The following is a 15,566-nucleotide window of genomic DNA, read 5'->3' as shown; positions in this document are numbered from 1 at the left end:
GTTCATGCGTCAACTCGTGAACAGGTGCTGCTTGTATACCATGTCGACCTGTTATATGTAGTTAATAAATCATTGTAGGTATTAATTATTGTTGGATGCGATTACTAATTATCACAGTAATCACGACCATCATTACACAAACAATGAATTCAATCTCTAAAGGTTTTATAATTTATATTTATACAGTTTATTATTTATTACTTTTTATGAAATTATGTTTGAAACGCTTTTAACTTATAACATGATTCATAAATTGGATGCCGCTACTTACAAAATAATTTGTTTTGTATATTACAGTCATTGTAAAATAATCAAATAGATTGAAAAGAGTGACCGTTCAATTTCATGGTTATTAATTTAAAAGAAATATTTACTTTTATTATTTTAAGTAAAAAATTAACATAATACTATACAAATGATTTAAGTTTTCTTTAGTGTTAATTCCGCCAATATTTGTCTTTAAACAGTTCGACACGTGTTTCGCCTCTACACGAGGCATCCTCAGGACGTGTTATCTCGCCAAAATCTGGAGAGAGACAAATATTGGCGGAATTAACACTAAAGAACACTTAAATCATTTGTATAATTATGAATTTCCGCAAAGTAACGCCTACTTCAATTTTTTTTTTATTAACATAATACTTAAAAGAAATATTTATAGCTACGATTCAAAAGTGCTTAGTTTCAGCCTAATTATGTAACGTTTATTTAACTTTGAATGCACTTCTATTAACGTCTCTCGTAAATTTCTAGCTGAAAAAACTGCGGTCTCTCCTCAACGCTAACGTGCACACGCAGTACCCTGCGGAGTTCACGGCGCACCTCAAGGACCTCTCCGTACCCTTCCTCGTCGTCATCAAGGATTTAAGGAGCCAGGTATTCAAATTCAAATAGTTTATTTCTCAAAATAGGATAACCGCATCACTTTTTGAAGTCAAGAAACTATACAAATAATAGAATAATACAGTCCTACTGCTAAATTATTTACATTGCTCTAATCCCATGCACTTTTATCTGTTATATAATCTTTAATTGTATAATAAGCTTTTTTTAAAAGTTTCTGTTTAACAAATATTTTAAACTTTTTTAATTGTAGTTTGCAAATTTCTTCAGGGATTTTATTATAAAAACGGACACATTGTCCTCTGAATGATTTGTCTATTTATTTATTAGATTAATAAATAGATAAATCATTTATTTTCAGGCATTTTACCCATAAATCTACAAACAATCTTAACTTAAATTACATAATACATTGATTTTAATTAATTTACAGATTAAAAAGAAAAGTTAATATATTATGTCATAATTACAATTAAAAAAGAAAATAATTAGATTATAGAAATAAAAATTATAAAATTAATATAGTCTAATACAATTCAATGATGTTGAATTTAATTTCAGTTCTTACATTATAAAAAAATATATATTATGTCAAATATATAATATAAATAAATTGTCACAAGTCACAAATATCATGTTTTTCAACAGTCATACACAGAATTGATTGTTAAATTACAGCATTTTCTAATGCCGTCCATAAAGGAAGCGGCTCTTTTTTTAACACAGCATAGAAATCGTCAACGCTATTCTCCGCAAACATGCTGGCATGGTATAGAACGACTGGCAATAAGTGCCGAATAAGGTTATACTGTGACACTTTTATTTTATTCTATTAGATGTCCCAACAATGACTCGACGTGAACGATTAATTTGCACTTATATACTAATTCCAGCTTGGTTATTCTAATTAGGTAAATTCAACATTTTAAAAAAGAAAAGTAATATGTAATAATATAATATTGACACACTTTAAAACAAATTATCTTCTCCAAATTAGGCATAGCCTGTACATAGCATCCATGACGCGGAAACAAACATCCATATTCATCATATAAATGTTTGCACATACCGGGACTCGAACCCGGGAACTAGCGCAGTAGGCAGGGTGACTAACCACTGGGCTATATAGGTCGTCGCTGTTTCAGTAACTTGAATATTAATTCTAATATGAAATTATTAAATATGAATGTGAATTAATAAGTGTAAAATTACAAAAATAAGAGTAATAATTAATATGTAGTTAACTACGGCATAAAAATGTTATCATTCCAACAAGCAGCTGTTTTTTCGAATTAAGCCCCTTATTCATAATAGCCTGTCTTCTTCTATTGACCTAAGTCAGAATGAGAAAAAACACTCCTAAGCGGCTGTTTAATGTTAGCAGACCATTATGAATAAAGGGGTTAAGCTATAGTAATGGATTAATTAATACACGCATTGTAAGGGACATGGCTTCGATCAATTATTTAATGATTCAGTGGTCAATATTTGAATGTAGGATAACAGTAGTCTGTGGGGTCAACTTAATCAATAGGGAATACAAAATTATCGTTATGTCATAAAAGTATTTCAATTTGAAAGTGAACTCTATTGCTGTCTTGTATTTTAACCCCCTTATTCATAATGGTCCGCTATCTTTAAACAGCCTCATAGTAGTGTTTTTTCTCATTCTGACTTAGGTTAATAGAAGAAGACAGAGTGAGAATTAGCAATGCTTTAAGTGAGCAGACTATAATGAATAAGGGGGTAAGTGTATTCAATTTTAAATTTTGAATATCGAAAGGAGTCTGTCAAATATTCTTTTTAAATATTGACTCAGCGATGAAATATTTATTTAGCTATTTAATAATAATTTATTACTGTAAAACAGAAATAGGTATGTACTTACCAGGATACTAGGAAAGATAATTCGAAATATTATTTGGGGCAGTTATTTTTGCAGTTCTTAAAAGCTCAATAAATTTTTTGCGCATTGGACAGGCCAAAAACGTTCAATTCCTTTACGCTTCTGACACTTATGATTGCTTGTAACATGTTTGTTTGTTTGTCTGGCAGGTGGTTCGCGAGGCGTGCATCACCATAGCTCACATGGCGAAGGTGCTCGGGAACAAACTGGAGCAGTTCAGTTTGTACATACTGCAGGAGTTGATCAATCTCATACAAAACTCCGCCAAGGTAACATTCTAGGTCCACTTAGGTCAAAATGGCACATATAAATGTCAAAGATTTTACCACCATTTCGGGTGAGGTGGAGCTATAATGAAAAGTAGTCGCAAGAAACTCATTGCCACTTGCGCAGAACCAGACAATAACCATGCATCATTATCCACTATCGTTACAAATATTATAAAATAATGTGAATCTAAGTATGTTACGATTTTACGACGGAGCTTTGATGATATTTGGTACAGCGATAGACTAGAGGTTGAGAAAAGACATTTCATTCATCCCGGAAAAATCCATGGTTCCCGCGGGATTTGTGAAAAACTGAAATTCACGTCGATGAGCTACAACTATGCCAATAGTTTGCCATAGCAATCTTCCTCGAAATAAGGCTAATATAATATGTTGGTAACGGGAACCGGAACTAAAATAGTACATTAGATAATCTTCAATTACGAACTTGCTTATTATTTTTAAAAACCCTTTACCTACGTGGACTACGTCGCGGGCATCACCTAGTATATAATAAACCTTCTTTGTCAAAGAAGCTTTAATATATTTCTTGAATTTGTGCTCAAGTGAATTCAAGTATAATGTCTGGTATTTTATTGTTATTATTAAATTGAATACAGAGGCCTATGAAGGAGCCCTTACTCTAACTAACCTTATTACACGGCACACAGTTTATTCTCTCTTCTGCAAATTTTTTCTAACATATATATATATAAGCGATATTGTTCACTTCGTTATTTATGAACAATGCGGGATTTGAACTGAGAATAACCCGCACCAAGTGGAAGCGACGCGGCAATAGCGCTAGAGACGTTATCTCAAAGCGTAGTTTTGAATTGTATACAGTACCTATTTATATATCTATTATTATTATTTGGAGAGGGTGGCTATTTGTCTAAAGAGACTCCTAACATATACTACTAACACCGCGTCCAGAATTGAATTATTGCGTTCGCCACTCATAGCTCGTCGTCTCTGCCGCATTTACGAATCGCTTTTTTTCTTTTTTAAATTATTGTTTACTCCGACAGTTAACCAGGTTGATGCTGAAAAATCTTGTAAGCTGAGCATCGGCTTTTTCTTTTGACACACAGCATATTTAGTTAAGTTAGGATTACGAATATATCATATATTATATTCATCGGCCTCAAGGAAAAGTCTGCATTCGTATATTTTTATTGCGCGTGCAGGTGGTGTCGAGTGCGGCCACGGTATGCGTGCGCTACCTGGTCGTGTACGTGCACTCGCCGCGACTGATCCCCGTTCTACACACCAACCTGACCACCAACAAGTCCAAGGAAATCCGCTCCACGCTCAGGTTCGTACACCCTGTCGCTTTAAGAAGACTATCCACTACACTGTACCAAGCTAACACGGTGTAACAAAGAGATTCTCGTATTGACTGGTAAAGAGTATTTGTATATATCACGGGCTTTTTAGTGTTTTGTGCATTATCTATAAAAAAATTCAATATTTTATTAAAAAATGGCATTGTCGTCCACAGCTGAATATCTAAGTGATAGGACAGCCTGGGACAAGATATTGTTTTATAGCGATAGCAATGACAGTAAAATATGGTATATTTCATTAAAAAGAGCGCAAAAAAAGAATGCTGGGAGAGTCTTGCGCCACTTATTCTCTCTCGGGGCGCCATTTGTTTTCGAAGCAGTATCTAGTGTATTAAAAATGACATCAATAAGAATTCTAAAGGAATCAATTTTGAGAAATAAATGCCTTTTATGCTTTTAAATAAAATAATATTCTAATGTTATATTGAAGTCACATGATTTAATTGAGATTTTACTGTTTTCAGTGAAGTTCTAGTCCTGGTTCTGGAGAAGTGGTCGAGCGCTAGTCTCGAGAAGCAAATTCCCTTAATAGCGGACGCGATTCGTCGCGCGTGCGGCGACGCGGATAGTAACGCACGTACGTGCGGCAGGCGGTAAGTGTGCATTCAATTTTATAATTATATTATACAGGATATGCTTTTTATACTTTCATATACATACATCATTGTTTTGAAAACTATTTACAGTACAAATGATTTAAGTTTTGTTTAGTGTTAATTCCGCCAATATTTGTTTTTAAAACAATTCGACACGTGTTTCCCCTCTACACGAGGCATCCTCAGGACGTGTTGCCTTGCCAAAATCTGGCACGAGACTAAATCAGATGAACCGGAAGCTGCTCTTTTATACCCTCGTCCTATTAAATGACGCGCTGTGATTGGTCGGCTGTTGTGACGTATTACCCCCGGAAGAGACACCTAACAAAGGTGATGGGACTTAATTTGTTTGTTCATTCAGCAAAGTAAACATGTTATTTTTGTGTTTTATGTAATAAAAAGCGATGTACGGTTGAGCACTGAAACTGGCCTAATCGTTTGTTATATACATAGTAATGCGGGTTCCAAATACCAGTGGGAGGCTCTTTTGCACGGGATGCCGGTTAGATTATGGGTACCACAACGGCGCCTATTTCTGCCCCGAAGCAGTAATGTGTAAGCATTGCTGTGTTTCGGTCTGAAGGGCGCTGTAGCTAGCGTAATAACTGGGCAAATGAGACTTAACATCTTATGTCTCAAGGTGACGAGCGCAGCTGTAGTGCCGCTCAGAAATGTTGGGGATTTTCAAGAATCCTGAAGGGCACTGCATTGTAACGTCCTGCTAGTTTCATCCCTTATTTTCATAAAAAATATAATTTGTGTTTGTGGCAGTGCATACGCGTGCTTCAAGAGACACTTCCCTGCGGAGGCGGAGGCCCTGTTCAACCGGCTGGAGCCCGCGGCGCAGAAACAGATTGACCGCGAGCGACTTGGCAGTGTGGACAGCGCGCTCGGTCAGTATACCTCGTACCACACCATGACACCAACGATCACATATATTATGTACACAAATAAAATTTGAAAAACAAAATTTTATGTACGATGCGGGATTCGAACCCACAACCTCCGGCGTTCCGTGCCGGTGCTCTAACCAACTGAGCTAACCGGAGCCACAACCTGAAAGTTGAGCAAAGCTAACAGAATTTTATAACGAGGCGGTACTCGAACGGTTAGTTCAGTTGGTTAGAGCACCGTCACGGAACGCCGGAGGTCGTGGGTTCGAATCCCGCATCGTTCATAAAATTTTGTTTTTCAAATTTTATTTGTGTATTAATCCTAGAAGTGAGGGTTTAAAAACGTAACAAATTATATATTATGTACTGGATTCAAAATGGCGGCCTTTTTTCCTTTCTTTACTTGGCTTTTATATGTATGTATATGACATATATAATCGAAGTATATTAACACTGAAACAAAAGAAAAACAAAATTCTTAACTTAACATACTAAAAAAGAATTAATAAAAGGAAAAGGAAGTAATACAGTCTTCAACAAATGGCGGCCTTTAAAACGACTATAGACATAATATATAAACTGCTATATAAGTATAAAAATATTACATTATTTCATTTATAAAATTTACATAAGCTAAGAAATCCTATAATAATCACTGGAACGACAATTATTGTACTATATAATAATAAACAAAGCTATTGTTGTCTTAAAATAAATATTCTGTAATCTTAAAAAGTATTTATACTAAGAGGAAACATACTATCACCTTTTCAAAAAGATCTTAGGAATATTTTTTTTTATGATTTTTTATGAAAAGGGAGACGAGCCAGACGTTCAGCTGATGGTAATTGATACGCCCCGCCCATTACAATGCAGTGCCGCTCAAGATTTTGAAAGACCTAAAAATTCTGAGCGGCACTACAACTGCGCTCGTCACCTTGAGACAGAAGAATATGTTTATAAACACACAAATTGAATATTAACATAAACTACAGTGCTCCCAAATTAATAATGCGCATACAGATCTTCGCCACTTTTCGGCAACGGTCGTATTTCCCGACCGTCGGGAAACGATATCTATATTGAGTGGTAAAATGCATTACTTTTGCATAATTTAGTAGAATTATATTACAATAATAATAACAAGAGGGGTGTGTAATAGGAGCTCTATATAATTCCACAAAGGCTGAACACGTGCAGTCGGCACTGACTGACCGGCTACCACAGCCGACCGCCCGATTTCTTTTCGTATTGTGAACACATGATTTGACTCCCTATTTCTTTGGCACAAGGTGCAAAATGCAAGTGCATTGTTTAGGGCTCTTACGATTGAATGATTCGGGTGTTTCCGGGAATACGCCCATTAGCGAAGATCTGTATGCGCATTATTAATTTGGGAGCACTGTAAAACTAATATTGAACGCTAAACAACAGAAAGACACAGATTTCTAATATAACTTTTTCATCATATTTAAAAAAAATATACTTAACTGTTTTGTAATTATTGTTAATGGTTATTATAATTTATTGCAGACAGAAGAATGGTGACCAGCCCGAGGAGTCCATCTGCAAGTGTCTCAGGTTTGTGACATCTGTATCTTAATATTGGGTGTGACTTACTTCTATTGTATCCGGTTTAAAAAAAAATTGCGATCAGTACTTTACAACAATATTTATTTACGACAGATCAGGCCTACAGGATTCAATTGTTTCGCGAAGGAAAAATAAACAAAAACAGATAAAAAACACTTATAATAAGTTAACTGCGTTTTCTGGGCCTTAAATCAAATATCTCAAAACATGAAAAGACAGCTCAACAGACTTACACGTGTATGAATGGTTTTTTCATAAATTATATAAAGAATTCGCCAATTTATTACAATATTATGTATAAATATATATTATCTTGCGAGTAATGCTAGAAGGTTTAGTAAACTTAGCGTTTAACTGAGTATTGCTAGTATTATCCTAGCGCCTTGGGTAAAGTCCGAAAATTTCAACAACATCAATTACTATTCGGCGTTTACCCGTCTACATCTACTGTCTTATTCATAATGACTTAGCGGAGACTTAAATCATCGCTCGCTAATATACGCTTGTTAAAAATGGCATTCATAATCGCATTTCAGAGATAAAACGCTCATTATCTCTTCGATAAAGCTGACGTGACTTATATTAGCTAGGACCCCTTCAATAAACCTATTTTAAGCACTCGAACGAAAAAAAACATGGCCGACATCGATCAGCTGTTCGTTAAATAATGTGATAAATAGCTTCCCGCTCAGTTGTTGGATATCCGTCATAGATTGACAACCGACAGACTTCAAAACATTGATTTTTGAAGTTTGAAATTATTTTGACATCTACTTTTGACAAGTGACAAACCATTGACATTGAAAAGATAACTGTTTCCGTTGACAGTTCCTCATTAAATTAGATAAAATCATGTTTTTTTGTACGAAATGGCAACATTGCGTACTATAGAGACGTATTAGTTATGGGAGATTTATCTAACGAATATGAATAAGGAATTTTATCGAACGTTCGATAGGCTTAAAACACGTTTTAACTAATATAGCTTTATACCTTTGAAAAGCGATTGATTATGAATAAGGCAGATAGTCATCACAATCACTATTAGAAGTAACAGTTTTTTTCAAATATCAATAAATAAATTGTAGAAATGTAATGTCTTGGGAGTAAGTTCCTTTTTTTAGAGGACATGGCAGCGCAACGGTTTCTATACATTCAGTGACAATTATTGATTTAAATTAAAAATAATTTGTTTATTTACATTATACTATATGCATATTACATGGTCAATTTATTTATTTACGCTGAAAGATTGACTGTCATTTCATATAAAAGCTTGTACATAAAACTTTTTGACTTGAAACTTCAAATATACATTTGAAGTTTATAAGAAAATAATAACTTAACCAACATGCTAAATGCTATTATGTTAATAAACAGATTAATATTTTTCATGGAAATGGTCAAACTGAAAATCGCAATATCAGCCTTCGTTGCTATTTTTCCTATTTTCCTACTTATAGAGGAAATCTTATTCACTCCGTCCTTGTTTACATTTAATTTTACTACAGTCATAGTAGAGTATTCTCAAATATGTACGTACCGTTATATTTATATTTTTTAAATATATTATTATGAATTAGTTGAAAGATAAAATGAAACTTTATAGATGAAAATGTATTTTTAGATTATTATATTATATTACATTGTTAATTATTTTTGAAGTTATTAACGTTAATCTTTTGTGTTTTATAGTTTAATTTAATATGCATGCTGTTTTTTTTAATACTACTTAAATACATTCCAATAACGGCTGTACAAATGTAATGCAACATATTTTATACTCTACTGTTAATTTTAACGCATCTTATCCTAATATATTTATTATATAGCTATGTTAAATATAATATCTATAAATCAGCTTTGTATAGAATTTATAAGCGATTAAATGACACGCAATAAATAAATTTCTAATGCACTTTTAATTGTTTCCTTTTTTATATATATAACTAATATTAGGTTTATTTCACTAATTGACTGTAAATTAGAAAGAGTGTAAAAAAAGAATGCTGGGGGAGTTTCTTGTGCTGCTTGGTAGTGTTAGAAATAACATCAAAAAGAATGATAAAGCAATCAATTTTGAGAAAACTGTCACTGACTGAACGTCATAATCTATCACCCATTCGAAATTTTATGCCTCAGACTTGAGATGAAGACAAGTTTGAGACGCGTTCACAATGCGGATATTTTCAATTAAATTAGCGATTATAATAGCATTTCATCATTAAATATGAAAGAAGAAATAAATTCTTATAAAATAGTAACCCCCTTATTCATAATAGTCTGCTAACTTACAGCATTGCTAATTCTCACTCTGTCTTCTTCTATTGACCTAAGTCAGAATGAGAAAAAACAATCCTAAGCGGCTGTTTTAAGTTAGCGGACCATTATGAGTAAGGGGGTAAGTCTTTTAGTATAGTAAATATGTGAGATAACATTTGTTTGTTTTAAATATGTCTCTCACTCAGTATATGACGGTTACTATATTTATTATGACAACTGATTATAAACAAATCTTTTTTAAGACTTTAATCTACCGAAAAATTGTCAATTTTTTTTTTATAAATAATTTGGATGTTTATCCTTATATTGAGTATGTTATTTGTATCGTCCTTATCAAAAAATACTTTAAAGCTTCTTCTATTATTCCACTTAGTAACAATGCAATTTCCTTTTTTCTGTATTACTATGCGCACATGGGTAATAGGCTAAGCTTATGGAAAAAACTGCGGCCTTATCTGTAAAAACAGCGAATAAAATTCGTTATTATGCTGAAAATCTCTAATCTGCTTTTGAAGTAATATTATAAATAAGCTCTACCAAGGAAAAATCGTTCAAAAACAAAATGGCCTAAGCAAAATACGAGTTAAATATGATGTCATCTATGTGTTTAAAAAATAATGAGAAATAACAATTCTTTGGTAAATTAGAATGAATTGATGTAAGTAATCTATATATATGTACATATATATATAAGAGATTTGAACGTATATAGTCAGTCATCACGATATCTCTTGAACCATAAGGCGTAGAGACTTGAAATTTGGTAAGAATATTCCTTTCGCCGAGTAGAGTTCAGCTAAGAACCGATTTCACAAAATTCCACAAGAGTTTTTTGTTTCGATTTCACAACACAGCAAGAGTTTTTTTTATTATGAAGCGCTAGCTATTAGCTAGTGCTATAATAAATATAACAATACTATTTATTGATGTAGGCGTTACTTTGCGGAAATCCATAATTATCGCCAAAATCTGGCACGAGACAACACGTCCTGAGGATGCCTCGTGTAGAGGCGAAACACTTGTCTAATTGTTTAAAGACAAATATTGGCGGAATTAACACTAAAGAAAACTCAAATCATTTGTATATAACAATACTTACATTTTTAGAAAATACTTGCAAAATACTTTCATTTATTTAACGGTGTGTGTGGATGATTCAACTACTGTACTCAATAACTATTTTTTTTACGTATTGAGTAATTTACATTTACTTGTTTGACTTACTCATGTAAGGAGTTGACTATTTGACGTTTGAGTATTTTTGTTGCATCACTTTACATATATTGTAATTGAAATGTTTTTCTAAAACGATGGAGGTGTAAATATTGATTTAAGAGTGGCAATGAGTTTCTTTCCACTTCTTCTCATTAAAGCTCAAGCCTTTACGGAGTGGCGGAAATTTAATAAATCATTTCCGTGACCTACATGAATAAAGTGATTTTGATTTGATTTGATTTTATAATGTACAACGCTCACTTTTCACGCTGCCATGGACACGGTTTGGTATTTAGCGTCTACTGAGAACTTGTCGGTTGCCAATCGGAGCAATTCTCTGCGGAGGAGACGTGCCTCCCAGGAGCGTCCCCCGCTGTCACAGATACCGGTCGCTATGAGAGGTATATACCGGGTATAAAGGGTATACACTATTCTTAACAGGTGTATATACCAGGCTTAACATGGATATAGACTATTTAACAGGCGATGTAATGTACCAGGATTAACAGGGCTAAACACTTTAACAAAATATGTCGATACTAAGGTCAACAAGACGAGATAGTGATTGTAAACAAACGGACCGTTATTGAGTTTGATTCGGACTCTTCCGACAAATCATCTTTGTCGAACACGATACTGATACGATTATATTATAATTTATTCAAATAAAAATGTTTTTAACCTCTGAAACTTTGTTTACATTCTTTATCTCGTCTCGTTGGCCTGACTATACATAAATTTAATACGTCGCCGTGACAGGTATGTACGAAGGTTAACATTATGTGGGATATATACTTTTTGTAACTGTCAACACGACATTTATCAGATCTCAGTGTGAACTCTTTGTTAGGGATATTTTTTAAGATTGAGATTAATATTATGTTTAACCCGGGCTCATACATTTACACTTCATAACACAGGTATACGTGATACACTAATGTAAGCCCTATTTATAATGTCTAACGGTTGATAATACCATCTGTAACAAAGCTATATTATCAATAAAAAGAATACACGGTGAAGATTTACTATGTACATAAACTGTTTTTTTTTTCCAATGAATAAAAAATATTTAAAAGCAAAAAGGGATTTTAAGAGTGTGTCAATATGTCAACTCTCTCTGAATATTTTCTCAGTAATCAGCCAGTGGCCTGCGCACTATATTTTATTGTGTGTGTTGCTTATTTTGGACAGCTGATAAATAATTGAACTTGTGCTATGTAAAAGTTTTTTAAGGCAAGTATGTGTGTACGTTTGAGTTGTTTCAATTTGATGTAATGAAATTAAAGTTTATTTTAATTCGTGAAATTTTTCAAATTACTATTATTTATTGATTAAATCACTTCACGCCTATAAATAGTAGTAAAGAGGCGGTGTAGTATTATTAATATAAATATTTCTCCAGATTCTTTAAGAGACTCACACAAGTTTAATAAAAATATAAGACTAATATAGGGACGCCCTTATTTTTTTTTTATTGTACTATGTCCTATATAGTGGTTACAATGGTGTAACTAAGTAAAATTTTTAATGTATAGTTTTACACAGACTCATTACTGATTTTAAACACATTAAAAATTCATACTTTTTTATATAAAATAGGTTATACTTATGAGAGTCAAAAACTACCACCCATTCGACACGTTATGCCTCATACCTGAGAAGAACGGGTACAAGAAACTCAACGGGCTTTTTAACTTAACTTTAACATTCAAATTTATTATTTAATAGCCTGAGGGCGATCGCTACATTCCCAATCTGTGGTATCATTAAGAAATTCATTTATGTTAAAGTAACCTTTACCACACACGATTTTTAACAATTCTTTTGAATTTCGTAATATATTTGTTTTGAACATTTTTGGGATCTTGCTGTAAAAGCATACACAATGCCCCACAAAAGACTTCTAACTCGACTTAGTGGAGTAGATATTATAAGTTTATGTTTATTCCTGGTGTCAACATTATTGTTATGACATTTTCTAGTAAATTCACTTATGTGCTCATGTACATACATAACAATATCAATAATATATTGAGAGGAACACTCAATCAGTTTGTTTCTTTAAATTTTGCTCTCAATGATTCTTAAAGACCTAGGTTATAAACGGCCCTCTTCTGCAGCACAAAGATGGTATTGATATCGGCAGCATTGCCCCATAGCGATATACCATAGGACATAATACAATGAAAATAATTAAAATAAACTAGTCGCGCTTCGGTCGGTTAATTGTCTAATCATTTTAACCGCGTATGCTGCAGAACTCGCGGACTAGTAAAAAAAGAATGCTTTATGCTAGTGTGTGTGCGGTTACGGGGGATACCAGTTACACAATTTTTACTCCCTTAAATAATCAAATATCCACAAATACTTTTATATTATTGTTTTTACACTTTTTCACAACGCACGACGGCATTTTTAAATAATTTTATTGCGGCGCAAACTGATTTGTCACAGACGATGGCAAATTTTATAATGGCGGCTGATCGGCTTGTATTAGTGTAAGTGTATGTGTGGGGCTATGTATTTACACGTTTACCGGCTTGTTTTGGTGCCTCACTGTTATGTAAGGTGACACTGAATCCTTATTTTTTATTCGTCCGTGGCAGAACTAAGTCTATTAGCCAATCCTTAAATATGGGGGTTCCATTGTATATACGTGCTACGTGTTCGTCAGATCGCAGCGGGGGCGTGGCGGCCAGGTCAGTGTCGGCGGTGGATGCGAGCGCTGCGCAGCGGGCCCGTGCGCGCGCGATGTACTCGCAGATCGCGCGGAACAAGGTGGCCGCAGGCACGGCGAGCTTACGTTAGTATCATTTTGCCTATTACTTATTATAATATTAATGTCATAGTAGAACTGTCATTACGATCCGGGTTCTTATTACACCCGTTATTAGACATTAGACTTACGGCCGTTTTCAATAACGTATCTCTAGTTACGTATATATTGCTATCACCGTTTACGGCCACTCACAATATTCAAAAAATCGTAACTATCGTTGACTTTTCGGTCCCAATAAACTTATCGACGGTAACGCACCTTATCCGTACACGCGTCTGTCAGTATAAAGTGATAAGAATGACTTATCGGATATATTGGGACAGCTTGTATTGCATTGTATTGACAGCTAATTACTGACAGAAGAAGGTAGTAATTTATCTCTATCTGTAGATAGAATATTGGGAACGGCCGTTAATGACAACATCTTATCTATCTATAGTTATGTCCAATATAGTTATAATCCAATGCTATCTGTCGATAGGTTATTGAAATGTAAGTAAGCGTAAAGGGAAAGATTTGTCTACCTCTAGTAAGTTAAACTAAAGATAGATAGGTTATTGAAAAGGGCCGTACTAAACTATACCTAAACATTTATATTTTCATTTTGGTTACAAATTAAATTTGTATAATTAATTCCAGTGATATCACAAATCAAATTGTTTAGATTTGAAACAGCGACGTCTCAAATCTGTTTCGTAATACGCAATTATTGGGGCTGAGCCGGTAAACTGTAAAGTAGATCCTGTAGATGGAGCCACACTGTGAGAGTTGAACAGGACATACCAAGATTTACCAACGATGCGACACTCGAACGGTTTGCTCAGTTGGTAAGAACGCTCGGACGGAATCCGAAAGGAACCTCGCGGTTTCGAGACCCGTATCGTTTATAAATTTTAGTACAAATTTAATACGTTTGTATATTCTAAGTCTATGATTACACCACAATATTTTATCACCTATTAACAACTGTCGCTACAGCTTTTGCTCAACATCACTATTTTATGACACTGTATCCTAATTTCTCTCTAAAGTCTCATTTTCTAGAATAATCCGAGACAATAAAGAAATTGATCTAAAATAGCGGCTTGTACTTGCAATAACAGCAGTACAATTAGCAAAAGAAATAACACTAGCTTTAGCCTACAATTTCGCCTTTCGACTGACCTAAACTTCTTTGATTGGTTTATCAAACGACAAGGGTACTTATGAAAATGGTATACAATCACTTAAAAGGCCATCGAATCTTAATTTCTCTGCGCTATTGTTATTTCTCTAGGTTCCTGTGGTAACGCACCTTATCCGTACACGCGTACGCTGACAGACAGTATAAAGTGATAAGAATGACTTATTGGATATATTGGGACAGCTTGTATTGTATTGTATTGACAGCTTTGTACTGACAGAAGAAGGTAGTAATTTATCTCTATCTGTAGATAGAATATTGGGAACGGCCGTTAATGACAAGATCTTATCTATCTATAGTTATGTCCAATATAGTTATAATCCAATGCTATCTGTCGATAGTTTATTGAAATGTAAGTAAGCGTAAAGGGAAAGATTCGTCTACCTCTAGTAAGTTAAACTAAAGATAGATAGGTTATTGAAAAGGGCCGTACTGATGTTAAACGAACTAATCATTGATGTTAACTTATACGTTGTTGCATTATATTAATTGACTAGCTGACCCGGCAGACTTCGTACTGCCTCAATGCCTCAATAAAAGACCTAAATGTTTGTATAAAATAAATTTAAAACAAACAAAAGGAATCTTTTTTAAGTGTTATTACTCGTTTTTTAAGGAATTTTATATTTACCTCCTAAGAAAGTTAGGAATATA

The 15,566-nt window shown here is 33.8% G+C and overlaps 2 protein-coding genes across 4 annotated transcripts in view; one reads left to right on the top strand and one right to left on the bottom strand.

Moving 5' to 3' along the window:
* Positions 1 to 15,566, bottom strand: part of LOC126971377 (uncharacterized) — a 453,035-nt gene that overhangs the window by 348,914 nt on the left and 88,555 nt on the right. The gene's annotated exons all lie outside the window — the stretch shown is intronic.
* Positions 1 to 15,566, top strand: part of LOC126971327 (CLIP-associating protein) — a 92,626-nt gene that overhangs the window by 39,510 nt on the left and 37,550 nt on the right. For 2 of the 3 annotated variants that reach the window (XM_050817565.1, XM_050817564.1), the window contains exons 11-17: positions 754 to 876; positions 2,899 to 3,018; positions 4,209 to 4,336; positions 4,832 to 4,960; positions 5,735 to 5,856; positions 7,390 to 7,437; positions 13,625 to 13,753. In XM_050817565.1, the coding sequence (XP_050673522.1) occupies positions 754 to 876; positions 2,899 to 3,018; positions 4,209 to 4,336; positions 4,832 to 4,960; positions 5,735 to 5,856; positions 7,390 to 7,437; positions 13,625 to 13,753 (799 nt within the window). Of the gene's footprint in view, positions 1 to 753; positions 877 to 2,898; positions 3,019 to 4,208; positions 4,337 to 4,831; positions 4,961 to 5,734; positions 5,857 to 7,389; positions 7,438 to 11,243; positions 11,349 to 13,624; positions 13,754 to 15,566 lie in introns of all 3 variants that reach the window. The other variant, XM_050817563.1, reaches the window with a different exon arrangement.

Source organism: Leptidea sinapis, chromosome 23, assembly GCF_905404315.1.
Source record: "Leptidea sinapis chromosome 23, ilLepSina1.1, whole genome shotgun sequence".
Classification (NCBI taxonomy): Eukaryota; Metazoa; Arthropoda; class Insecta; order Lepidoptera; family Pieridae; genus Leptidea; species Leptidea sinapis.
This window is presented reverse-complemented; position numbering and strand designations above follow the sequence as displayed.